We start from the raw sequence: 26,275 nt of genomic DNA on the forward strand, positions 1-26,275 counted from the left end.
GAGACAGCTCGAGGATTAAGGAAGGGGAGGAGACAGCAAGGGCTAGCAAAATTGGGAGAATTCAATGTTCATGCCCTCCGGCCTCATCTACTGCACCCGCTGCTCTAGATGCCAGCTGATTCACATCGGTGAGACTAAGCGGCGGTTGGGCGATCGTTTCGCCGAACACCTCCGTTCAGTCCGCAAGAACCTACCTGAACTCCCGGTGGCTCAGCATTTCAATTCCCCCTCCCATTCCCAATCCGACCTCTCTGTCCTGCGTCTCCTCCATTGCCAGAGTGAGCAACACCGGAAATTGGAGGAACAGCACCTCATATTCCGCCTGGGTAGCCTGCGGCCGGCGGGCATGAACATTGAATTCTCCCAATTTTGCTAGCCCTTGCTGTGTCCTCCCCTTCCTTAACCCTCCAGCTGTCTCCTCCCATCCCCCTGCCCTCGGGCTCCTCCTCCTCCCCTTTTTCATTCCTTCTTCCCCCCCCCCCCCCCCCCCACCCCCTATCAGTCTGAAGAAGGGTTTTGGCCCGAAACATCACCTATTTCCTTCGCTCCATAGATGCTGCTGCACCCGTTGAGTTTCTCCAGCATTTTTGTGTACCTTCGATTTTCCAGCATCTGCAGAGTCTTCTTGAACAATCTAGACACCTGTATGTCTTTGGAGTGTGGGAGGAATCCAGAGATGCCAGAGAAAACTCATGCAGGTCACAGGGAGAAGGTACAAACCGTACAGACAGCATCCGTAGTCAGGATCGAACCCAGGTCTCTGGCACTGTAAGGCTGTAACTCTACCACTGTGCCACCGTGCTGCCCAACATTATCCTCATCATTTCAAATTATTTAAAATTTCTGTCAAGTTGATTAAACACAATTATCTCCGAAAACATATCTATGATCTATTAGAAAGTGGGATTACATAGAATTAGTGTGAATGGGTGATTGATGGTCAGCATAGACTCAATGGGCTGGCAGGCCTATTTTCATATGCTGTATTTCTAAACAGAATTCTTAATGATGCTTTGCCTTATTTTAATCCATTTTCTACAAGTTTATTAACATAGAAACATAGAAACATTGAAATTAGGTGCAGGAGTAGGCCATTCGGCCCTTCGAGCCTGCACCGCCATTCAATATGATCATGGCTGATCATCCAACTCAGTGTCCCGTACCTGCCTTTTCTCCATACCCTCTGATCCCCTTAGCCACAAGGGCCACATCTAACTCCCTCTTAAATATAGCCAATGAACTGGCCTCAACTACCCTCAGAGAGTGGCAGAGAGTTCCAGAGATTCACCACTCTCTGTGTGAAAAAAGTTCTTCTCATCTCGGTTTTAAAGGATTCCCCCCTTATCCTTAAGCTGTGACCCCTTGTCCTGGACTTCCCCAACATCGGGAGCAATCTTCCTGCATCTAGCCTGTCCAACCCCTTAAGAATTTTGTAAGTTCTATAAGATCCCCTCTCAATCTCCTAAATTCTAGAGAGTATAAACCAAGTCTATCCAGTCTTTCTTCATAAGACAGTCCTGACATCCCAGGAATCAGTCTGGTGAACCTTCTCTGCACTCCCTCTATGGCAATAATGTCCTTCCTCAGATTTGGAGACCAAAACTGTACGCAATACTCCAGGTGGGGTCTCACCAAGACCCTGTACAACTGCAGTAGAACCTCCCTGCTCCTATACTCAAATCCTTTTGCTATGAAAGCTAACATACCATTCGCTTTCTTCACTGCCTGCTGCACCTGCATGCCTACTTTCAATGACTGGTGTACCATGACACCCAGGTCTCGCTGCATCTCCCCTTTTCCTAGTCGGCCACCATTTAGACAATAATCTGCTTTCCTGTTTTTGCCACCAAAATGGATAACCTCACATTTATCCACATTATACTGCATCTGCCAAACATTTGCCCACTCACCCAGCCTATCCAAGTCACCTTGCAGTCCCCTAGTATCCTCCTCACAGCTAACACTGCCCCCCAGCTTAGTGTCATCCGCAAACTTGGAGATATTGCCTTCAATTCCCTCATCCAGATCATTAATATATATTGTAAATAGCTGGAGTCCCAGCACTGAGCCTTGCGGTACCCCACTAGTCACTGCCTGCCATTGTGAAAAGGACCCGTGTGCTTTAAGTTTGTATACTAATCTCTTATGTGGGACCTTGTCGAAAGCCTTCTGGAAGTCCAGTTACACCACATCCACTGGTTCTCCCCTATCCACGCTACTAGTTACATCCTCGAAAAATTCTATAACATTCGTCAGACATGATTTACCTTTTGTAAATCCATGCTGACTTTGTCCAATGATTTCACCACTTTCCAAATGTGCTGCTATCCCATCTTTAATAACTGACTCTAGCAGTTTCCCCACTACCGATGTTAGACTAACTGGTCTGTAATTCCTCGTTTTCTCTCTTGCTCCCTTCTTAAAAAGTGGGGTTACGTTTGCTACCCGCCAATCCTCAGGAACTACTCCAGAATCTAAAGAGTTTTGAAAGATTATTACTAATGCATCCACTATTTCTGGAGCTACTTCCTTAAGTACTCTGGGATGCAGCCTATCTGGCCCTGGGGATTTATCGGCCTTTAATCCATTCAATTTACCCAACACCACTTCCCGGCTAACCTGGATTTCACTCAATTCCTCCAACTCCTTTGACCCGCGGTCCCCTGCTATTTCCGGCAGATTATTTATGTCTTCCTTAGTGAAGACGGAACCAAAGTAGTTATTCAATTGGTCCGCCATATCCTTGTTCCCCATGATCAACTCACCTGTTTCTGACTGCAAGGGACCTACATTTGTTTTAACTAATCTCTTTCTTTTCACATATCTATAAAAACTTTTGCAGTCAGTTTTTATGTTCCCTGCCAGTTTTCTTTCATAATCTATTTTTCCTTTCCTAATTAAGCCCTTTGTCCTCCTCTGCTGGTCTCTGAATTTCTCCCAGTCCTCCGGTATGCTGCTTTTTCTGGCTAATTTGCACGCATCATCCTTCGCTTTGATACTATCCCTGATTTCCCTTGTTATCCACGGATGTATTACCTTCCCTGATTTATTCTTTTGCCAAATTGGGATGAACAATTTTTGTAGTTCATCCATGCAGTCTTTAAATGTCTTCCATTGCATATCCACCGTCAACCCTTTTAGAATTAATTGCCAGTCAATCTTGGCCAATTCATGTCTCATACCCTCAAAGTTACCTTTCTTTAAGTTCAGAACCATTGTTTCTGAATTAACAATGTCACTCCCCATCCTAATGAAGAACTAAACCATATTATGGTCACTCTTGCCCAAGGGGGCACGTACAACAAGACTGCTAACTGACCCTTCCTCATTACTCAATACCCAGTCTAAAATAGCCTGCTCTCTCTTTGATTCCTCTACATGTTGATTTAGATAACTATCCCGCATACATTCCAAGAAATCTTCTTCCTCAGCACCTCTGCCAATTTGATTCACCCAATCTATATGTAGATTGAAGTCACCCATTATAACTGTTTTGCCTTTGTCGCACGCATTTCTAATTTCCTGTTTGATACCATCTCCAACTTCACTACTACTGTTAGGTGGCCTGTACACAACACCCACCTATGTTTTCTGCCCCTTAGTGTTTCGCAGCTCTACCCATACCGATTCCACATCCTCCAAACTAATGTCCTTCCTTTCCATTGCGTTATTCTGCTCTCTAATCAGCAACGCTACCCCACCTCCTTTTCCTTTCTCTCTATCCCTCCCGAATATTGAATATCCATGGATGTTCAGCTCCCAGCCTTGGTCACCCTGGAGCCATGTCTCCGTGATCCCAACTATATCGTAGTCATTAATAGCTATCTGCACATTCAATTCATCCACCTTATTACGAATGCTCCTTGCATTGAGACACAAAGCCTTCAGGCTTGTTTTTAAAACACTCTTACCCCTTATACAATTATGTTGAAAAGTGGCCCTTTGTGATTTTTGCCCTGGATTTGTCTGCCTGCCACTTTTACTTTTCACCTTGCTACCTATTGCTACTACCCTCATTTTACACCCCTCTGTCTCTACGCTCACACATTTAAGTAACCCTTTCCCTTTAACTCCATCCTCCACTATCCCATTCGACACCCCACCCCCCTTATTCAGTTTAAAACCACCCGTGTAGCAGTGGCAAACCTGCCTGCCAGAATGCTGGTCCCATACCTGTTAAGATGCAATCCGTCCCTTTTGTACAGTTCCCCCTTACCCCAAAACAGATCCCAGTGATCTAAGAATCTAAATCCCTGCCCCGTGCACCAGTTCCTTAGCCACACGTTCAGGTCCCGTATCTCCCTGTTCCTGCTCTCGCCAGCACCAGGAACTGGAAGCAAACTGAAGATAACAACCCTGGAGGTCCTGCTTTTCAGCATTTTTCCGAGCTCTCTAAAGTCACGCTGCAGAATATTCATCCCCTTCTTTCCGACATCGTTTGTGCCGACATGCACTACCACTTCCGGATGTTCACCTTCGCCTTTGAGGATTTTCTGCACTCTGTCCGTGACATCCTGGATCCTGGCACCAGGAAGGCAGCACACCATCCTCGCATCCCGTCTGTTGCCGCAGAAACCCCTGTCCGTACCTCTCACAATGGAGTCTCCCACTACAATGGCATTGCCTGCCTTAGGCCTTTTTGGTTTTGGCTCAACAGCCCTATTCGCATCGCAAGCCAGTCCGCCGCTCAGTGTAAACACGTCTTCTGTCCCAACAGCTTCTAAGCGGGTGAACCTGTTCACAAGAGGTACAACACCCGGGGACGTTGGCATTCCATGCTTCCCTCCCTTTCTCACTGTCTCCCACCTTCTCTCTTCCAGTACCTTAGGTGTAACAATCGTACTGTAGGACTTGTCGAGGAATGACTCAGTTTCTCGGACGAACCGGAGGTCATCCACTTGCTTCTCCAGCTCCCAAACATGGCCCTTCAGGAGCTCTACCTGGATGCACTTCTCGCATTTGTAGCAGCCAAAGGCACCAGCGGTGTCCTTGACCTCCCACATACTGCAAGTATCGCACTGAATCAGCTTGCCTGACATCCCCTTCTTTCGTCTCTACCTCTCAAGCGTATTGCGTGGTCTCCTCTCCTCAGCCTCCTCGCCGAAGGCTCTCGAGCCAAAGACTCATACTTCCCTCACAAGGCCGCTCACTCACTGCCGCTCGCTAAGAGCCGTCTTGCTTAAATTGCCTGATAAATTGCCTGATTTACCAATTTACAAACCAAATTCCTCAGTTTTCAACTGTTTTCCCGGCACTGACTCACTTCTCTCCTCCAACTTGGGCTAGAGCCAATCAGTCGTATCTCTTGCTAATCTCCTGCTGCTGTTGCTCCCAAATCTACAGCAGTTCTGAGTAAAGTCTGCCTGTGCTTGGCCTCTACTTTTCAACTGTTTTCACCCCTCTGACTCACTTCTCTCCTCCCACTTGGGCTAGAGCCAATCAGTCATATCCCTTGCCAATCTCCTGCTGCTGTTGCTCCCAAATCTACAGCAGTTCTGAGTCATCCATTAATCTTGTCCCATATCTTTGTCAAAGCTGCTCTTAAATTGTTTATTGCAACGTTCAAGATAACGGGCTGACATGTTACTGTGGTGAACTATTCAGATGCTATTTGGAAGCTTACAAATAACCAAGCAAAAGTTTAGAAGTTATGTCGCTCTTCCAGGGAGATGCTAAATGCATTTTGTTGTCTCTGTACTATACACTGACAATGACAATTAAAATTGAATCTGAATCTGAATCTGAGAACCCGTGCACAACTCATAACTCAGTGCTGCAACTTTCTTTTTATTTTAATACATCTTGCAACACTGTGTTAACGGAAAATATATTTTCTTCATGTAGCTTTATTCTCTTGAATAGATAGATTACAGTTGTCTGGATAGTATATTGACTATTTTGACTGAACTATGCTCAGCTATTCTCAGAAACCTGTGACTGCAAGTAGATTGCTTAGTGACATCAGTACACAAATAGCAAAGTCCTTATCGATCCTTTCAGAAAACACTGCCTACCTTTAAAACACGACTATTTGCATTTTGTTTTGCTACCAGACCACATGATCTCAAACCCACAAAACCAAAAAAATTATAAAGCTGTGTGGATTTCATTTTTTGTCCTGATAATTTTGAATTTTCTGATTGTTACTCACCACAGCTTTAATTAACGTGTGAGGCCTGAGCTGAAGAGACCAATGATTGTAGCATTGACACAGACAATCTAGAGACAGCCATCAAGGCTGTGCTACCTGCCGATCACCAACCCCTCACACTCACCCCCTACGACGTGTACGTGGCACTGAGTAGGACTAATGCACGTAAGGCTGCTGGCCCTGACGGCATCCCCGGGCGTGTGCTCAGTGCCTGTGCTGCGCAGCTGACAGACATCTGGACTGACATCTTCAACCTGTCACTTGCCCAAGCAGTTGTCCCCACTTGACTTAAAGCCACCTCCATCGTGCCAGTGCCAAAACACTCCACTGCGGCAAGCCTCAACGACTTCCGCCCAGTTGCACTTACCCCCATCATCACCAAGTGCTTCTAGAGGCTGGTCCTGGCACACCTCAAAAGCTGCCTACCCCCCACACTGGATCCCTATCAGTTTGCCTACCGCAAGAACAGGAGTACGGAGGATGCCATCTCAACGGCACTTCACTCCGCCCTCTCCCACCTTGACAACAGAGACACTTATGTAAGAATGCTGTTCATCGATTACAGCTCAGCATTCAACACCATTATTCCATCAAAACTGATCACCAAACTCGGTAACCTGGGCATTGGCCCCTCCCTCTGCAACTGGATACTGGACTTTCTAACCAACAGATCCCAGTCTGTGAGGTTAGACAAGCGCACCTCTTCAACCCTCACCCTGAACACCGGCGTTCCTCAGGGCTGTGTGCTGAGCCCCCTCCTCTACTCCCTCTTCACCTATGACTGCACACCTGTACATGGTACTAACACCATCATCAAGTATGCAGATGATACAACGGTGATTGGCCTCATCAGCAACAACGATGAGCTGGCCTACAGGGAGGAGGTCCAGCACTTAGCAGCATGGTGCGCTGACAACAACCTGGCCCTTAACTCCAAGAAGACCAAGGAGCTCATTGTAGACTTCAGGAAGTCCAGAGGCGGCACGCACACCCCCATCCACATTAACGGGACGGAGGTGGAACGTGTTTCTAGCTTCAGGTTCCTGGGAGTCAACATCTCCGATGACCTCTCTTGGACCCACAATACCTCTACTCTGATCAAGAAGGCTCATCAGCGTCTCTTCTTCCTGAGGAGACTGAAGAAGGTCCATCTGTCTCCTCAGATTCTGGTGAACTTCTGCCGCTGCACCATCGAGAGCATCCTTACCAACTGCATCACAGTATGGTATGGCAACTGCTCTGTTTCCGACCGGAAGGCATTGCAGAGAGTGGTGAAAATTGCCCAACGCATCACCGGTTCCACGCTCCCCTCCATTGAGTCTGTCCAAAGCAAGCGCTGCCTGTGGAGGGCGCTCAGCATCGCCAAGGACTGCTCTCACCCCAACCATGGACTGTTTACCCTCCTACCATCCGGGAGGCGCTACAGGTCTCTCCGTTGCCGAACCAGCAGGTCGAGGAACAGCTTCTTTCGGGCGGCTGTCACTCTACTAAACAACGTACCTCGGTGACTGCCGGACACTTATTATTTTTTTTATTCAAATCGTTTGCTATGTCGCTCTTCAAGGGAGATGCTAAATGCATTTCGTTGTCTCTGTACTGTACACTGACAATGACAATTAAAATTGAATCTGAATCTGAATCTGAATCATTGACCAATGTGGCAAAAAAAGGGGGCATAAGTGAAACAAACTAAAGTTGGGCAATGTCCAATTTTGGGCAATATCCAAATATGGGCTAAAATCTCACGGGCAACAAAAGTACAAAGTAACCATCAGCAAGAAAAGACTTAATCGCTCACATAAATTTGAACTATACTTTCAACAACTCCATACCACTTGTAGGTCAACACTGATTAGTAGCTGAACCGAACCTGCTATGTTAAAAGAAGATAGACACAAAAAGCTGGAGTAACTCAGCGACACAGGCAGCATCTCTGGACAGAAGGAATGGGTGACGTTTCAGGTCAAGACCCTTCTTCAGATGCTGCCTGTCTTGCTGAATTACTCCAGATTTTTGTGTCTATCTTCGTTTTAAACCAGCATCGGCACTTCCTTCTTACACACTGCTATGTTAACAGCACTGTTACAAGTACAGAAGGTCAACATTCTGCAATTAATGTTTTATCTACTTTCATCGTCCCCTCCAGTTCCCCCCTCCTCATTTCTCATGTGTTCATCATCATAAAATAGTTCCCCAGAAGCATTGTTGCTCTCCATTCATTCATTGCTAGTACTCTGTGATTTACGTTTTCTACAAAAATATATATTACAACAACTCAACAAACTTACTTTGAAAGACCCCAGCATAAATAGTATGGGAATACTGTAATCATCATCCATACACCAACGTATGTGCCACCCTGACTCAGAAATAAGCCATATATTCAATGTTGCTGGAACAAATCCTGACTTTTTTATAAAGCTATCTTGAGAGTATCTCTGCCACATGGTCTGCAGTGGATATAGAAGGGGGACAGAAATAATTAAAAATACGTTATTTGGATGATAGAGCCGATATCTGTCCAACCATAAAAGAAAATGCTCTAATGGTTTGCAATGATCACCTTAGTACAACAAAAGGAATTATATCAATAAAATCAGCACCAACAATCAGTGTCTATGCAGTGCCCTCATCATAACAATGCAGACAAAAGCACTTTGCTGTAAAATTTGACCGGGTCATTAAGGTAGATATTAAAGCTGATGATAGTTTATCCAAGGATGAGCATGAGGGCAGAATTAGTACATTGCAGTGAGTTGGGGAGATTACAGAGATAGAGAGGGGTAAAACTACAGATGGTTTTGAAAAATAAGGGCCAGGCAATTAAAATTGAGCTGGACTTTGTTGGGAGCCAATGAAGGTCGATGAGTACAATAGTAATGACAATACACAATAGACAATAGGTGCATTAGTAGGCCATTCGGCCCTTCGAGCCAGCACCACCATTCAATGTGATCATGACTGATCATCCACAATCAGTACCCCCTGTTCCTGCCTTCTTTCCATATCCCTTGACTCTGCTCAATCTTTAAGAGCCCTATCAAGCTCTCTCTTGAAAGTATCTAATGAGCTTGTTGTTGTTGGGATCTGAATGACCTCAGGTATATTGACAAGAAGCTACCCAGGTTTCCTCCCACATTCCAAAGGCATGTAGGTTTATATGTTAATTGGCTTCTGTAAACTGCCCCAAGTGTGTAGGATGCGAAAGTGGGATTAACATTGGGAGTGTGTGGGGCTGATCAATGGTCGGAATGGACTCGATGGGCTGAAGGGTCTGTTTCCACATTGTATTTCTCAATTAAACTAAATAACTAAACAACAATACTCTGCTGATTTTACCCAGGGTCCGTGTCAGGAAGAGATGCAACGAGCGATCGACAGGATTACCCTGGCACAACAGCGTAATAATGAGGATCTTTACAGGTTTCACATTCCCAACTGTGATAAGATAGGATTCTACAACCTCAAGCAGGTATGTGCAGCTTGGAGTTAAAAGGAATAATGAGGGATTTTAAAAATCTTGGATCAGGATTTGACTATTCTGCCCTTAAGCCTCTTCAGTCATTAAATCAAATCAAGAGTTATTTTTGGGATATATAAATGAGGATATATCTGAGGATATATAAATATATATATATATATATATATATATATATATATCCTCAGTTAGACAACATTTAATTAACCTAACCAGCTACTTTTAGGGAAGAGTTCCAGCTCTCCACTAATCTTTGTATGAGCAAGAAGTTGCTAACATTCTATCTAAGTAGCTTGGCTCTCATTTTTTAGTTACGTCCATTAGTTCTGAACACTCCTGACAAAGGAACTTTACCCAGGGTCCTTACAAGACCAATTGAGGAGTAATAACAGGTCAATCTTTGCGATAGTGTGATCTGTCCATTAAGTAGCCTTTTCTAGAATCCTCATCTGAGATAATATAATTTAAGGTACCAGGCTTCTTTGAACAAATAATATACTTACATAAAAACGATCTCTGCTCAACTCACCACATCAACCTTCTATTTCTAGTTTATTGCATTTTCAACGTTGCAGTGATTACTTCTCCTGGTTCAGTAATCTACAATGGGATCCTCCTGAAAGATAATAGTTGAGCATTTCTCTTCCTTATGGGTATAAATCTGTACCACTTTTAGAAAACAATTTTATAGGAAAGATGTTATCAAACTAGCAAGGGTTCAGAGAAGATTTACGAGGATGTTGCCAGGACTCAAGGGCCTGAGCTATCTGGAGTTGTTGAGCAGGCTAAGACTCTATTCTGTGGAGTGCAGGAGGATGAGGGGTGATCTTACAGAACTATACAAAATCATGAGAGGAATAGCTATGCATACACACACTTGCCCAGAGCAGGGGAATTGAGATCCAGAGGACATAGGGTTAAGGTGAGGGGGAAAGATTTAATAGGAACCTGATGGGTAACATTTTAACTTAAATGGTGGTGGGTATATGAAACGAGCTGCAAATGGAGGTAGTTGTGGCAGGTACTATGGCATCTTTTAAGATATATTTAGACAGGAGCATGGATAGGGCAGGTTTAGAAGGATATGGGCCAAATGCAGGCAGGTGGGACGAGTGTAAATGGGACCAGTTGGACGGTGTGGGCAAGTTGGGCCAAAGGACCAGTTTCCATGCTGTAAGATTCTTTGACTCCCTATAACTATAAATCTAAGGAATAGGAGTTCAAGCATGGCAAACATGCACTGTTTCATTACACCTTCCCTGTGGGTAAGATGGAGTGGAATCTTCAGCCTATTTGTAAAGACATTCATGAGCTCAAATGCACAACATGAATAGGCAAATAAAAGGCCAGATATCGGTAGCTTCTATTTTACTTATTTTGAGGACTCATGCGCCACCTGGTGGAATGTTCAAGGTGCAGTTAGTGAACATTAAAATATTACTGTGCATTAGGAACGCATTCATCTTGACATCGATGATCTGCTTCAAGGTACAATTCTTGGCTCTGAAACAAAAAAAATATTTGGGTTCAAGACTCACCCTTGGAACCTCATCAGTATCTTTGATTTCATATTGAGGGAGTATAAATTAATGAGAGTTTGTTGGCTGTATGGATGAGACTTGAGTCAGGTGAGCATATATTTGGTTTAAAGTCTTAAATGAAATACAATATCCTTAATATTGTATGAGATAATGTTCCTGCATGAAGTATTGGCCTGGATTATATATTTTGAATTTTGAGTCAGCCATGAATTTTTAAAAGGTAATTTTATTGTTATTTCCACCTTTGTTCTATCTCTTTAATAATCTTATTATTTATATTAATCGTTCACTGCACTCTGCCCTAACTTGAGCCTCTGCACCTGTTTTCTGTATCTACCACTGAGCATCACCTACAACATCCTCTAGACTTTTTCAGTGTTTTCTCAAAGACTCTAATCTTTCACAAACCCTTAACATGGTACACAAGGAATTGCAGACTGAACTATCAGAATGAAGAAAGGTCCTGACCTGAAACCTCGTCTGTCCATTGCTTCCACAAATGTGGTTACCTTAACGTGGTCAATATTATAAAGAATGGAGTGGAGATTGTGTTCTGCTTGGATAATGGAGTTGAGTTAGTGTGGCTACCTACAACAAGCTTGAAGCATGTGCATGTCAAACTGGTGAGGTCACCTGAAGAACAGTTTCATTCTGACTGCAGTCTGAAGAACTCAAAGGGCATCTTCAAAGAAAATTTGGTTTGATTTCCTTTATCAGGATTACTCTAATTAATTGAGCAGATGAAGCAATTGATTGACTTCCTTTTACTCACGCTCAAAACTGAACCACAGGCCACTGTTGGTCTGATTAGTGCCATGTTGCCAGCTTGATTTTGGTTCACGCAAGAGATAATATGCTCCTGTCCTAAACAGAGTTATGTTTCATCTGACCACGCATAACAGATCCAACAACCAGTCCATTCCCATCATGTCATTGTGGGCAGAAATCAGGAAGGGCCCTGAATCTGGCATGCTAAATCTGAATCCCCAATTGCCAGCCTGCCATCCCTTTGATGAAGGCTGTATTAAGCCATTGAGTCACACAGCAAGGTAGCGACGGTGGGACAGCAGTAGAGTAGTTGCCTTACAGCACCAGAGACCTGGGTTTGATCCTGACTACGGGTGCTGTCTGTACGGAGTTTGTACATTCTCCCTGTGACCATGTGGGTTTTCTCCGGTTTCTTCCCATATTCCAAAGACGTATAGATTTGTAGACTAATTGGCTTGGTAGAATCATAAATTGTCCCTAGTGTGCGTGGGATAGTGCTACTGTACGGGGTGATCACTGGTTGGCACGGACTCAGTGGGCTGAAACATAGAAACATAGAAAATAGGTGCAGGAGTAGGCCATTCGGCCCTTCGAGCCTGCACCGCCATTCAATATGATCATGGCTGATCATCCAACTCAGTATCCTGTTCCTGCCTTCTCTCCATACCCCCTGATCCCTTTAGCCACAAGGGCCACATCTAATTCCCTCTTAAATATAGCCAATAAAACTGGCCTCAACTACCTTCTGCGGCAGAGAATTCCAGAGATTCACCACTCTCTGTGTGAAAAAAGTTTTCCTCATCTCGGTCCTAAAAGATTTCCGCCTTATCCTTAAACTGTGACCCCTTGGTCTGGACTTCCCCAACATCGGGAACAATCTTCCTGCATCTAGCCTGTCCAACCCCTTAAGAATTTTGTAACTTTCTATAAGATCCCCCCTTAATCTTCTAAATTCTAGCAAATACAAACCGAGTCTATCCAGTCTTTCTTCATATGAAAGTCCTGACATCCCAGGAATGTCTCTAAACTAAGAAATAGCCCTTTCGGATCAACATCCATGCCGATAGAGATGGCCATCAAAGCATGTCCCATTTGCCTGCATTTGACCCATATCCTCTCTAAACCTTCCCTATTCAAGTACCTATCCAAACATTTTTTTTAATATTGTGGCCTGAACCGCTAACTTGCAATAGACAATAGACAACGGGTGCAGGATTAGGCCATTCAACCCTTCGATCAATGTGATCATGGCTGATCATCCACAATCAGTACCCCATTCCTGCCTTATCATCATATCCCTTGATCACCATATCATAGAAACATAGACATAGAAACATAGAAAATAGGTGCAGGAGTAGGCCATTCGGCTCTTCGAGCCTGCACCGCCATTCAATATGATCATGGCTGAGCATCCAACACAGTATCCTGTACCTGCTTTCTCTCCATACCCCTTGATCCCTCTAGCCACAAGGGCCACATCTAACTCCCTCTTAAATATAGCCAATTAACTGGCCTCAACTACATTCTGTGGCAGAGAATTCCAGAGATTCACCACTCTCTGTGTAAATTTTTTTTTCTCATCTCAGTCCCAAAAGATTTCCCCTTTATCCTTAAACTGTGGCCCCTTGTTCTGGACTTCCCCAATATCGGGAACAATCTTCCTGCATTTAGCCTGTCCAACCCCTTAAGAATTTTGTAAGTTTCTATAAGATCCCCCCTCAATCTTCTAAATTCCAGCGAGTACAAGCCGAGTCTATCCAGTCTTTCCTCATATGAAAGTCCTGACATCCCAGGAATCAGTCTGGTGAACCTTTTCTGTACTCCCTCTATGGCAAGAATGTCCTTCCTCAGATTAGGAGACCAAAACTGTGTGCAATACTCCAGGTGTGGTCTCACCAAGACCCTGTACAACTGAAGTAGAACCTCCCTGCTCCTACCTATACTCAAATCCTTTTGCTATGAATGCTAACATACCATTCGCTTTCTTCACTGCCTGCTGCACCTGCATGCCTACTTTCAATGACTGGTGTACCATGACACCCAGGTCTCGTTGCATCTCCCCTTTTCCTAATCGGCCACCATTCAGATAATAGTCTACTTTTCTGTTTTTGCCACCAAAGTGGATAACCTCACATTTACCCACATTATACTGCATCTGCCATGCATTTGCCTACTCACCCAGCCTATCCAAGTCATCTTGCAGCCTCCTAGCATCCCCCTCACAGCTAACACTTCCCCTCAGCTTCGTGTCATCCCTTGACTCCGCTATATTTAAGAGTTCTATCTAACTCTCCCTTGAAAGCATCTAGAGAATTGACCTCCACTGCCTTCTGTGGCAGAGAATTCCAGATTCACAACTCTAGGTTACATTTTTTTTCCTCATCTCCGTTCTAAATGGCCTACCCCTTATTCTTAAATTGTGGCCCCTGGTTCTGGACTCAGGAAGGGCCCAATTAGTTTTATATTGGAAAAAGAGCGATTTTTTTTTTGTATGAACACTTGACCAGTTATATCCACATAGGGAACAATAAATATTGTGTCTTAATGTTTTAAAAGTGCGAGTCGTCGTTGGATGGGCTACGTGGAATATGTTGGTGTGTTCACCGCAGGAATGGAAAGAAAATCCCAGGCACTTCAGAAGTGAGAGGTGATCCTCAGTGTCACCGGCACGACGGGCATGTTTCAGCATCGGCAGAGCAAAATAACTGAAGCTCTACAGAAACTGATGAGATGTTAACATCTTTGCTTTTCTTTCACACATTACACCACAGCATTTGAAGGTGATATCTGGAAGGTTACAGTTATCTTTCATAAGTATAAGCTATTTATTTCCTGCTGTTTTTTTGTAGTTTTAAGATTGCATTTAAGGAAATATCGCATTTAAGATGACGTGTACATGAATTTTCAGGTGAAATAATCTACTGTAGCCACTTACATATGCAGTTCAGTAATAAGTAACATGCATGAAAATATTCCTGCTGTGAATGATGCATGATTAAATTTATCTCAGAAAAGCAATAACATTTAGCTGTCACTGGGAACACTGCAAGCCAGTATGTATTAATCAATGTTGATAATGTTTAATTATTGTAATATTGGAACCCAAGGAAGGAAAATAAAATAAAGGTTTTGAGTTCTGAGCAACAATGCAATTGCTGTCAATATTGATTACTATCAATATTGTTTATATTTCATCATCATTTCAAATGTCAATACTTTGATCACACAAAAACATTTACATTTTCAAATGCAGATAACTTTTGTAAACTGCTTACTTAATTCTTTATGACACCTGAACTCTTGCCTTTAGCACAATCTTATGTACAATACTTGGCACATCTAGTATTAGTAGAGGAAAATTAATTAATTTGGTGCTGAACATTTGTTCAATGTTTATCATTGAATGGAGAGTGCATTTACTGTTAATTGTCAAAAATTCTTCTAGTACAAAATTAAATTTATCTCACAAAGTAATAAATTAATGTTGACCCTTTGCACTGTATGCCGATCAGAAAAAGCAGTAATCTTACTTCCCATGAGGTATGAAATCACGTCATTTATTTTTGCAATTATAATTAACGATTAATTATGAATTTCTCCACATACTCCTACAAACTATTTTACTTCAATTAATACTCAGACACATTATCTGCTAATTAAAGAATTCCCGATTTCTTTTTATCAATGCAGCATGAATGAAATAAAATGAAATAATTACTTTCTTAATTATGTAGCCTTTAGCATAGGTCTCTGGTAATGAATTGGAGGTTATAAAATGGAGCCAAATCTTCTACTTTACTTTCTTTAGTGAAGTGTCTTATACCAAAACATGTGAATTAAAATCCATCTGAATTAGTATAATGTGGAAATCAGGAAATCTGAATCAGGAAAATCTTTTATAAATTATGTTGCCAATTGATTCATTAAAAATACCCATGTCACGAAACAACAGTGTATTATTGTATTGAAAGGTATTCCGATGTATAGTCATAGTATCACTTGTAGTGATAATTAACATACTGACCCACTAAAGGCTGGAGACTTTGTCATGTTTGATTCTTGCACCTGCTGGGTTTCCTGGTGATGTTGTGCACTCTGTAACCACTAGATGGCGTCCAACATATTTGTGCGCATTTACTCATTTACTAATAATATCACTGTTCTCAAATTGTTTATGATAGCAAGTGTCCTTTGAATGCAGCTGCACCAACTCAATTTTATTTCAGAAAATCATATCATAATTATGTAGCACCATTAATGAACAAGTGAATTTGTAATTTGTGTTGTCGTGTGATGCAAATTAATCTATTGTCTTTTTTTTGCTGTAGAAAACACAATACCATGTTTATTCGGTTTAAATAATGTTTATTAAAAAACATAATTATATTAAATACAGACCATATTCTAACAGAATATTCATTTCATTTAAGGAAAAATCATATGACTTTAGTAACATGAAAGCTTTTTTTAAAAAGAACAAAAGCCCTTTTAAAATTTTTATAGAAAGTTTTACCCGTGAAGGCTAGGTTCCTGTTTCAGACCTGCAGAACAAGACATTTCAAAATATGTAGTAGCATACACTAATATTTTTTTTACATAAGAGCACAAAGTCTGTCAGGATCAAATTGGTCACAGGCTGTTCTTAAATAGTCAAGTGGAGATTCCCTGATTCCTTTCTGAAGTGCCTTTTCCTTGGGAACTATAGTGCAGATTTCTTGGGAATTAGAAAACTCCCACTCTTTCAGGGAGCTGGAAGAATATGTGGCAGGATAGAGCTGAATCAAGTGGGCTAAAGAAAGCCCCCTCTCCCAACCAAAGCTGGCAGCAGATGTCACAACTCTAGAACATAGGCCATCTATGCCTACTGCCAGTTGCTCTGAGGTCTCTGTCTGATCAATGTTTGTCATGTGCTCTCTTTCTTTCTCTCTCTCTTTCTCGCACATGCAGAGTCCACAGGAGCTGTAGGCTTCTTCACTTACTCTCAAAGCTGTAACAGCGCAGTTCCTCATTCCTGTCATAGCTGGGCAGCCGAGTGCCATATTTATCCACACACCAGCACAAACCTCTTCTCCTCCCTTTAGAGGATCGGCACTGTATTAAGGGGAAAAAGATAAGGTCAAAAGTAGAACAGACTATAAAGTAATTTTCCCTATAGAGATCAGACCATAATGAATAGCTAACATTTTCAAGTCACAAAAGATCAGTCATAATATTGATCCTGACTGAGATGTTGATGTTAGGCAGTGTTTTAACAATTTTAGAAACTTCAACAGATACAGTACCAGAATGCCAAGAGGTCAATGATATAGAATGCACAGTTCAAAATGCATGTTATGTCACCTACAGGGCTTTTGAATATATTGCATCAGATTCATGTCAAATATTCTGAAATACTTTATCCAATAATTCAAATTACAAATGTAAAGTTTATTACACAGTGGAAAATTTTGTCAGATGTCAGCAATGGTGATTTTAAATAGATTTATCGAAAAATCACAACTTGAGCTTGTAGACTGACTGACAGACATGGTAAAACATTTCAGTTCCAAGTTATTGAAAGCATAGATGTCATTAAAATAATAGATTTCAGTGACTCAATGGAATTATTAGCAATTACAATTTCAATAGACCTTAACCTAAACGTACAATAGTAAAGGGTCAAGCCAAAGTCTATTCTACCAAAGAGGTTGGTCAATTAAAAAATCTCAAAACAGAATGGTGAATTTCTGACAGGTAAAGATATCAAGATTTATGGAACAAAGGAAGATAAATGTTGTGAGGTTTAAGTTAAGGTCCAGTTGAATGGCACAACAAACTCAAGAGGATAAGAGGACCCCCTGTTATTTAATCACTTGTTTCTTATAACAGAAACTGTTCTATGCAACTTTGAAGTTTCCACATAGGTTAGTTGCCTATTTTAAAGTGAAGCAAACATTATGCACAGCAACTTGTGCACTGAACTACTGGACCATGCTCACAAATGCAAGATCATGTTAACACCAAGTGAAAGGATTTGTCATCGTTCTGGACAAGGGTAACTTGAACGTGTGTCCCTTTTGTCAGCACAAACAAAACACAACTGATACAGAAGAGCTGGTGTAACTGTGATAGGATCACATAATTTATGACCTCAATCCCAATATTTCCAAATAAAAAATGTGCCCAAAAGTTAACGTCACTCTTACATGTAAATAATGTTAGGGACATGGTTGGGAATTGTTTTGTGGATACACCCTGCCAAGAATAGGTCTAATGTAAAATATATCAGTTGGTTTTGGAGAAGAGCAAGAGGAGTACATTGTTTTGATACCATAAATAACTTTCCACTTGCTTCTGAATATGAGCAAGTACATTATCTGGTTGGTGATCAATGCTTTTTATTTTGTTGGTGATCAATGCTTTTTATTTTGTAGGGGGTACAACAGTGCAATTCCTTGTCTGGCCAACAAAATGTAGATCCTTGAGATAATTAGCAAAGTACATTTATCAAATGAAAAAAAGAGCCCACAGCACTAATGCTGAGAAATCTACAAACCTGTTTTTTCTTGTAGAATCCTTTCTTGTCACAATTTGGAATGTATACACCTCTGGGGCTCAGAATGGATACAGCTTTCAGATTTTTTAGGATATCTTCCACTTCTCTCCGACAAGGACCCTGATTAAAGTATAGACAGAACATTCATGATTTTTGTTATTCATGGACAAATTAAAAAATCATACATTCTTAACTAAGTAAATCTAAACTTTGATGTTTATAGACCCAAATTGTTTTCCTTCAAAATAAATTAATTTTTGATGCACAGGGATAGGAATTACAACAGCTTCTTTTGTTTAGTGACATTATAAATTGTTTTATTGATATGACAAGAATGGTTTTCTGATGAAATCATGAATATATTTTTTGGAAAAGAAACAAATTAATTTTTTTTATTAAAGAATGACTAATGCAGTGGAATTCTTCAGCACATTTGTTATGTCACTAGAGACTGGATAAAGTCAGCACAGATGCAAAATTTAGATTTGATTTGGGAAGAAATTACAAGTCGAAGAGGATCCTACAACGTGCATACTAATTTAAAATAAGTTTCATGGTTCACTTACATATTCTGTGTCGTGCTTTATTTCTGAGGAAAAGTTGGTGGTTTCAGTATTCTCTGCCTCATTGTTAATTTTGTACAGCTGGGATTTTCTAGAGGCTTCCTTCCTCAGCAGCTTCCTGTGAGGTTGATGAGTTTTACTCTCATGCATTCGGTGTGTGTTGGGACTCCACTCATTCCCCGAGTTACTGGCATTCCTTTCTTCCTCTGAACGGTTAACGTTTCCTGCAATTAAAAATAGGCGGCACGTGAGCAAAGTATGGTGCAAGGAAAGATCTTACAGGCGAAATATCTAGCTTACCACTTGCAATGAATGCCAAGAGAGCGGTGGGAAGTAGAAACATAGCGATGAGACAAACCCCGCGCCTATATTTTGTTTGATCCCAGTCGCCTGTCTGTCCTTGTACGGGTTTCTGACGGGGATCACCGTTTGGCAACAAACGTGGTAATACCGACTTCCACCAGGAGGTGGTGAGCTGGCATCGCCAACACACGTTCACAGCAAATGCCTGTTAGCAACGTTACCAGTGCCACAGAATCTTACCCTTGTGGGAACTGGAGATTAAGTTATTCTTATCCTCATCTTTACAGTTGCAAAACCGAACTTTAAAAAAAATCATTGAACATTGTTGTAGTAACAATATCACGGTCGTAACCAAATATTCGTGGGGTAGGGGATTATTTAATAAGAGCACTCTCCCCCCCACCCCCACTCCCAAGTACCACATTAAAAGCTGGAGGATCCTTATTCCACGTGTATACACATCTTAGACCAAAGCACTTGCTATAAAACGGACTTTAAAATGCACCCAAGCTGAAATTAGTCATTGCATCTGTACACATGCCTAAAGCAAAGAATGCAGACATTCAAATTAGACTTTAACTTTGAAATTGACAGTCAACCAAAATCATCGGTTCTCTCCTCAGGGGAAGGGCCGAGCAACGATGTAGTGCCTTCCAGCCCAACAGTGAGGCTGCTGTTTAACGGGTTCGCGGAACAGCACCCACCTCCCAGCGGGCTGGAGCACATAGAAACATAGAAAATGGGTGCAGGAGGAGGCCATTTGGCCCTTCGAGTCAGCACCGCCATTCATTGTGATCATCTACAATCAGTAACCCGTGTCTGCCTTCTCCCCATATCAATTGATTCCGCTAGCCCCTAGAGCTCTATCTAACTCTCTTTTAAATTCATCCAGTGAATTGGCCTCCACTGTCCTCTGTGGCAGAGAATTCCACAAATTCACAACTCTCTGGGTGAAAAAGTTTATTCTTATCTCAGTTTTAAATGGCCTCCCCTTTATTCTTAAACTGTGCCCCCTGGTCCTGGACTGCCCCCAACATTGGGAACATTATTCCTGCATCGGCTGAGCATCGCAGACTTGCACCCATCCAGACAAAACATTGATGAAATCGATGCACCTCCACTATCAATGCACTCCCCCCCCCCCCCCCTCCCCTCCCGATAGTGAGAGCAGCTTAGACAGATGAAAGCAAATGCAATCTTGTATGCTGAAAGAGCACCGCCTTTCCCTCCTGCAAAAGCACCAAACACCCCAGCCAAGTAGTTAACAGAACGCGGCTAACCAATGTAAAGGAGTGGACAGTGAAAGTGCATAGTTCTGTACCTGCAGAGTTGTGCAAGACGCGGACTCTGGCCGTTTCGTTGGTGCAGACTCCTCTGCCCTCCAGCAGCGACTGTAGCGGTTTGCTCGCACCCGCCTGCGGCAGACAGGTGAGGCCCGAGGCGCAGCGCTCGGTATAGACACCGCAGTGCTGCCCCTGTCGGAGGGCGCAGGTGGTACAGCAGCCGCAGCCGGGCTCCCTCACCGGCTCGCAGTCGCCCTGTGCCAGCGGCTTGCACTGCGCCAGAGCCCGGGCGTCGCACGGCTCGCAGCGGACCACGGGTCCTAGTGAGGCCGCCAGCTTCACACTAGCCGCCGCCGCCACGGCCAGCACACACAGCGCGTACACCATGGTTATTCCTATCACAGGCAGCGGTGGCCGGGAGCCGGGCACTTTGCAAAGAGCTCCTCACACACACACACACAGAAAAAAAAACAAACGGGACGAAAAAAAACAAGTTTACAGCTCCGCTGAATTCAAACCGAACTTGTGGGAAAGTTTCCTTTTTTATTTTACTTTTGCTAAAAAAATAGAAACTTCACCCTTCGCACTTTCTTCGACTCCGAGAAGCCAAGAGCGAGTGCAGGTTCCCTTATATCAGGAAAGTCGAGATCCCGCCCCCAGAATATGAATAATTCACTTGCGTCCCATTGGATTTACGCCGTTGGTTATTTGCTGATACAGGTTTCGGGGCGGGGCATTTGTTTGCCCCTATCACTCCCCCAAGCTTGCTCGTCTCTCTCACTCCAAAGTCGCCCAAGTCAGTGCTAGCCCGGAACACGAATAACCAACGCCAGTGCTATCTTGGACTCCAGAACATCCCGGACAGTTCACAGCTAGCCCCTTTTCCCTTTACTACTTCCGAGATCGTAACAGTTTGCAAAAATAATTAAAACGTATTTTAAAATAAGAATGAGTGCATGCGTTCTATTGTATTTCCCAGTTCCAACACTGACCTGTGGCACAATCAGAAAGAGGGTTTAAGTTGTTTAACTTGCAGATGATGGATGCAAACTGGTCTCAATCGGGCGTAACCTTTTTTAATCTAAACTTCCAATCGCTTGAGCCAGATGAAATAATTCTGCATCGATGGATTTACACTTGTTTAATAGTCGGAACAATGTCATCTTAAAACGTGGTTGCACACATACACAACTCGACTTCGCGCTGGAAAACCAGTTGGTTCCAGCCGGTGGAAGCCTGAAGAAGTGTCTCGATCCCAACCGTCACTCATTCCGTCCCTCCAGAGATGCTGCCGGCCCCGCTGATTTACTCCTGCATTTTGTGTGTATCATCGAAGTTGAAATTGACGCGGATTTGGTATACCTTCAAATCCGCGTTTGAAGTCGTCTCGCCTGCTTTCATCTGCACCAACAGAGATAGCAGAATACTTTTCAGAGCAAGCGAGATCGCTGCAAAGCGGTCGAATAGCTTCCTTTTTTTTTTAAAGAATAGTGTGAATTAAAAATAATAGTGGAATTCTTCAAATAAGCTGCAGTTTTTTGCAATTGCTGAGATACCTTGTAGAGTTTGTTTAGGATGCACGCGGGGTATGGAAGGAAGCCTGCAAATCACTGTTACTGTTGTGTGAGAGTTTTTGAGCATAAGTGGGCACGGCATGCTTAACTTTTGTAAATGCGCAGTGTCGTTCGATTTGGCGTGGACTGGTTTTACTTTCGCAAATCTCTTTAAACTTCTCAACATTTTTTATTGGGCCAAAAAGAAAGTGTGAATCGATTGAAAGGGCTGAAGAGTTTTACGGACTATGTTCCGTGCAGACTAGAGACCAAGTTGCCTGTTCGCGTGCGCTCCAAGTCGAGCAGGACAGCCCAAGGATAGGAGTGTGGGATTGTTTAAACCGTGTCTTAGCAACCGTGCACACCCTGGCCAAACTCGTGAGTGCGAGGGGAAGCACACAAAGACATTGGCGGACATGGCTGCACGCTGCCGCTCTGCCTCGACACAACTCTCTGCCACTCGACTCGAGCCGAGCCTCTGGCGGAATCCAGCGAGCACAAAGCCAACCCCGGCGTGACAATAGAATGCAAGCAAGGGGCGAAAAGCGCAATCAAATAAAATGCTAATGCTGCGCAATTAATGGGCTATTTCGTTAATAAAACGTGGCTGCCTTCCAGCGTTCCTGAGGCTATTTTACAATTTGGAGCACATAAAATAAACTGGTTTGAATGAATATCTTGGTTTTGTGTTTTTTTTAAACTTTTTATTCAGACTGAATCTAAATTTAAAATGTGTGATCGAGGAATCCTGGCTCTATGCTAAAGAAGTAGAAGACATGCAAAGGTATGTTTTGGACATGGCAGATCACTGTCAATGGCTAGTGCTGGGGCCGTTCATAACAGGTCCCTGGGTGAGGTTGGTTGGTGCAGAGCGCAGAAACGGGACTTCCGATGGTGACATTTGCAGATCCAGTGCTGGTGTTCGGGCTGCTGCCAACACTGAGCTGGTGCTGGACCATTGTATGGTTTCAAATTCTACTTTTCCCACTGCTGTTGTTCTCACCTCAGTGCCTGTTGCCAGCTGTGAGTTTCCAGGCCATTTGGCTCCTGCTAGCATCTATCCGTTTTCTCAGTGCCAACAGCAATGGGGTTTAGAAATTAATTGACACACAAGGAGTTGCAGATGTTGGTTTACAAAAATAAAGAAACAAAGTGCTGGAGTAACTCAGCGGGTCAGGCAGCATCTCTGGAGAACATGAGTAGGTGACGATTCATGGCAAGACCCTTCTTTTCACACTGAAGAAGAGTTCCGACTTTCGGCCTGTACTCGCTAGAATTTAGAAGATTGAGAGGGGATCTTATAGAAACTTACAAAATTCTTAGGGGGTTGGACAGGCTAGATGCAGGAAGGTTGTTCCCGATGTTGGGGAAGTCCAGGACAAGGAGTCACAGTTTAAGGATAAAGGGGAAATCCTTTAGGACCGAGATGAGAAAACCATTTTCACGCAGAGAGTGGTGAGTCTCTGGAACTCTCTGTCACCGAAGGTAGTTGGGGCCAGTTCATTGGCTATATTTAAGAGGGAGTTAGATGTGGCCCTTGTGGCAAAAGGGATTATGGGGTATGGAGAGAAGGCAGGTACAGGATACTGAGTTGGATGATCAGCCATGATCATATTGAATGGCGGTGCAGGCTCGAAGGGCCGAATGGCCTACTCCTGCACCTATTTTCTATGTTTCTAAAACACTACCTCTTCATGTTCGCCCGAGGTGTTGCTTGGCCCGCTGAGTTATTCCAGCACTTTGAGCCTTTTTTAAATAAATTAATTGCCTTTTCTAAAAGTGAAAGTACCCTCATGTGTTGATGCCAAGAAGAAACATCGCCTTAAGTCAGTGGTTTATTCTGTTACATAAGTCAATACAGTCATTGATGGGTTGCAACCTTGTGAAAGGGAAGTAAAAGGTGCCATGATAAAATAAGCCTTTTTTTAAATTAAAGTTTGGCCAAAGACACCACATTTTCCTTGTCGTGTGTCGATTATCAGGTGCTGGGCAGAGTGTAGTGACTTGAAGCTCTAACCTTGCCTTTTGCCTTCCACTGATGTTGGCTGACCTGCTGAATGTCTCCAGGAAATACTGAGTTCAAGCATTGACATGGCTAACAAATAAAATTCTGTTTCTCTTTTGCATATTTCTGGAATATTTACCAGAGTTTGGGGATTACATTCCAAAGTTTTCTCAGCTTATAATTAGGTGCTTTTACTATAAATCAAATTCCATTTTTAATTGCGTGGGACACTTTTTTTTCCATTTTTTACCAGTGTTTAGGGGATTTGGCTCAATGAATCCATCCATTTTTCCAAGATGACCACAAATTATGGGCCTTATCCATTAATAGTGCCCTTTCTATCAATTCTTTATCTGTCTCGAAACATGTAATCACTAGTCATTTAAAATAGACTACATTGCATGAAGTAAGCACCAGCCTGGGCGATCATCAATGCTTATTAAATTCTTACACAGCTTGACAGACTGGATGGAGGATGGCTTCTTGTCTGGGCGAGGCATCTAGAATGAAAAGTCACACTCAGAATACAAAGTAGGCCATTTAGGACAGAAATTTAAAGAAAATGACTTTATTCGGTCAATGGAATTTTCAGTTCTGAGACATTAATGATATAGAAAGGTACAGCACAGAAACAGGCCCATTGACGCACAATGTCCATGCTAATCATGATGACAAGTTCAACTAATCTCATCTGCCTGAATACGATCTAATGCTGAAGAAGGGTTTTGGCCCTAAACGTTGCCTATTTCCTTCGCTCCATAGATGCTGCTGCACCCGCTGAGTTTCTCCAGCACTTTTGTCTACCTTCGATTTTCCAGCATCTGCTATTCCTTCTTAAGCACGACCTATATCTCTCATTTCCTATATATCCATAGCATATCTAAAAGCTTCACCATTATCATATCTGGCTCCACCACTACCTCTGTTAGTGTGTTCCGGCACACACCACTGTCTGTGTAAGAAACTTGCCCTATGTATCTCATTTAAATTGCCCCTTTCACTGTAAAGCAATGTACTGTAGTGCCTTAGCCACTAAGTTAGTTCAAAACTGAGGTTTGTGGATATTGAAAGAATCAGAAGTGTAGAGAAATATGGTGTTGAAGTAGAGGAACTCCCATGAACTTAATGAATAACACATCAAACTCGGTCAGGTCACAATATCCTACTCCTAATTTCCTAAAGAACCAATGTCCTTGGGGGAGTGTTTGCTCGTGCCGTCGGGGAGGATTTAAACTAATGTGGCAAGGGGACGGGAGCATGAGCAAAGAGACAGAGGGGTGTAAGATGCGGGTAGAAGCAATAGGTAGCAAGGTGAAAAGTAAAAGTGGCAGGCAGACAAATCCAGGACAAAAATCAAAAAGGGCCACTTTTCAACATAATTGTATAAGGGGTAAGAATGTTGTAAAAACAAGCCTGAAGGCTTTGTGTCTCAATGCAAGGAGCATTCGTAATAAGGTGGATGAGTTGAATGTGCAGATAGTTATTAATGAATATGATATATTTTTGATCACGGAGACATGGCTCCAGGGTGACCAAGGCTGGGAGCTGAACATCCAGAGATATTCAATATTCAGGAGGGATAGACAGAAAGGAAAAGGAGGTGGGGTAGCGTTGCTGGTTAGAGAGGAGATTAACTCAATAGAAAGGAAGGACATTAGCTCGGAGGATGTGGAAACGATATGGGTAGGGCTGCGAAACACTAAGGGGCAGAAAACGCTAGTGGGAGTTGTGTACAGGCCACCTAATAGTAGTAGTGGAGTTGGGGATGGCATCAAACAGGAAATTAGAAATGCGTGCATCAAAGATAAAACAGTTGTAATGGGTGACTTCAATCTACATATAGATTGGGTGAATCAAATTGGCAGGGGTGCTGAGGAAGAGGATTTCTTGGAATGTATGCGGGATAGTTTTCTCAACCAACACGAGAGACCAGGCTATTCTAGACTGAATATTGAGTAATGCGGAAGGGTTAGTTAGCAGTCTTGTTGTGCATGGCCCCTTGGGCAAGAGTGACCATAATATGGTTGAGTTCTTCATTAGGATGGAGAGTGACATTGTTAATTCAGAAACAACGGTTCTGAACTCAAAGAAATGT

The 26,275-nt window shown here is 42.8% G+C and overlaps 2 protein-coding genes across 2 annotated transcripts in view; one reads left to right on the forward strand and one right to left on the reverse strand.

Moving 5' to 3' along the window:
• Positions 1-15,085, forward strand: part of LOC129710296 (insulin-like growth factor-binding protein 4) — an 86,395-nt gene extending 71,310 nt beyond the window's left edge. The window contains exons 3-4 of the mRNA XM_055657195.1: positions 9,495-9,623; positions 14,495-15,085. Coding sequence (XP_055513170.1) covers positions 9,495-9,623; positions 14,495-14,647 — 282 coding nt within the window. The 3' untranslated portion in view covers positions 14,648-15,085. The remainder of the gene's footprint in view (positions 1-9,494; positions 9,624-14,494) is intronic.
• Positions 15,086-16,291: 1,206 nt separating this feature from the next.
• On the reverse strand, positions 16,292-21,245 carry igfbp3 (insulin-like growth factor binding protein 3). The gene is made up of 4 exons (XM_055657208.1): positions 20,661-21,245; positions 19,040-19,260; positions 18,474-18,593; positions 16,292-17,029 (listed from the first exon to the last, which is right to left on the reverse strand). Exons 1-4 carry the CDS (start codon positions 21,007-21,009, stop codon positions 16,910-16,912), a joined length of 810 nt encoding a protein of 269 aa, XP_055513183.1. The 5' UTR covers positions 21,010-21,245; the 3' UTR covers positions 16,292-16,909.
• Positions 21,246-26,275: the final 5,030 nt, after the last annotated feature.

The sequence above is a fragment of the Leucoraja erinacea genome, chromosome 2, assembly GCF_028641065.1.
Source record: "Leucoraja erinacea ecotype New England chromosome 2, Leri_hhj_1, whole genome shotgun sequence".
Lineage (NCBI taxonomy): Eukaryota > Metazoa > Chordata > Chondrichthyes > Rajiformes > Rajidae > Leucoraja > Leucoraja erinaceus.

Coding starts and splice junctions, on each gene's coding strand:
- igfbp3 (XM_055657208.1), bottom strand. CDS start 21,009: ATGGTGTACGCGCTGTGTGTGCTGGCCGTGGCGGCGGCGGCTAGTGTG. Junction 19,261..20,660: donor CGTCTTGCACAACTCTGCAG/GTACAGAACTAT, acceptor TTTTAATTGCAG/GAAACGTTAACCGTTCAGAG. Junction 18,594..19,039: donor TAAAGCACGACACAGAATAT/GTAAGTGAACCA, acceptor TACTTTAATCAG/GGTCCTTGTCGGAGAGAAGT.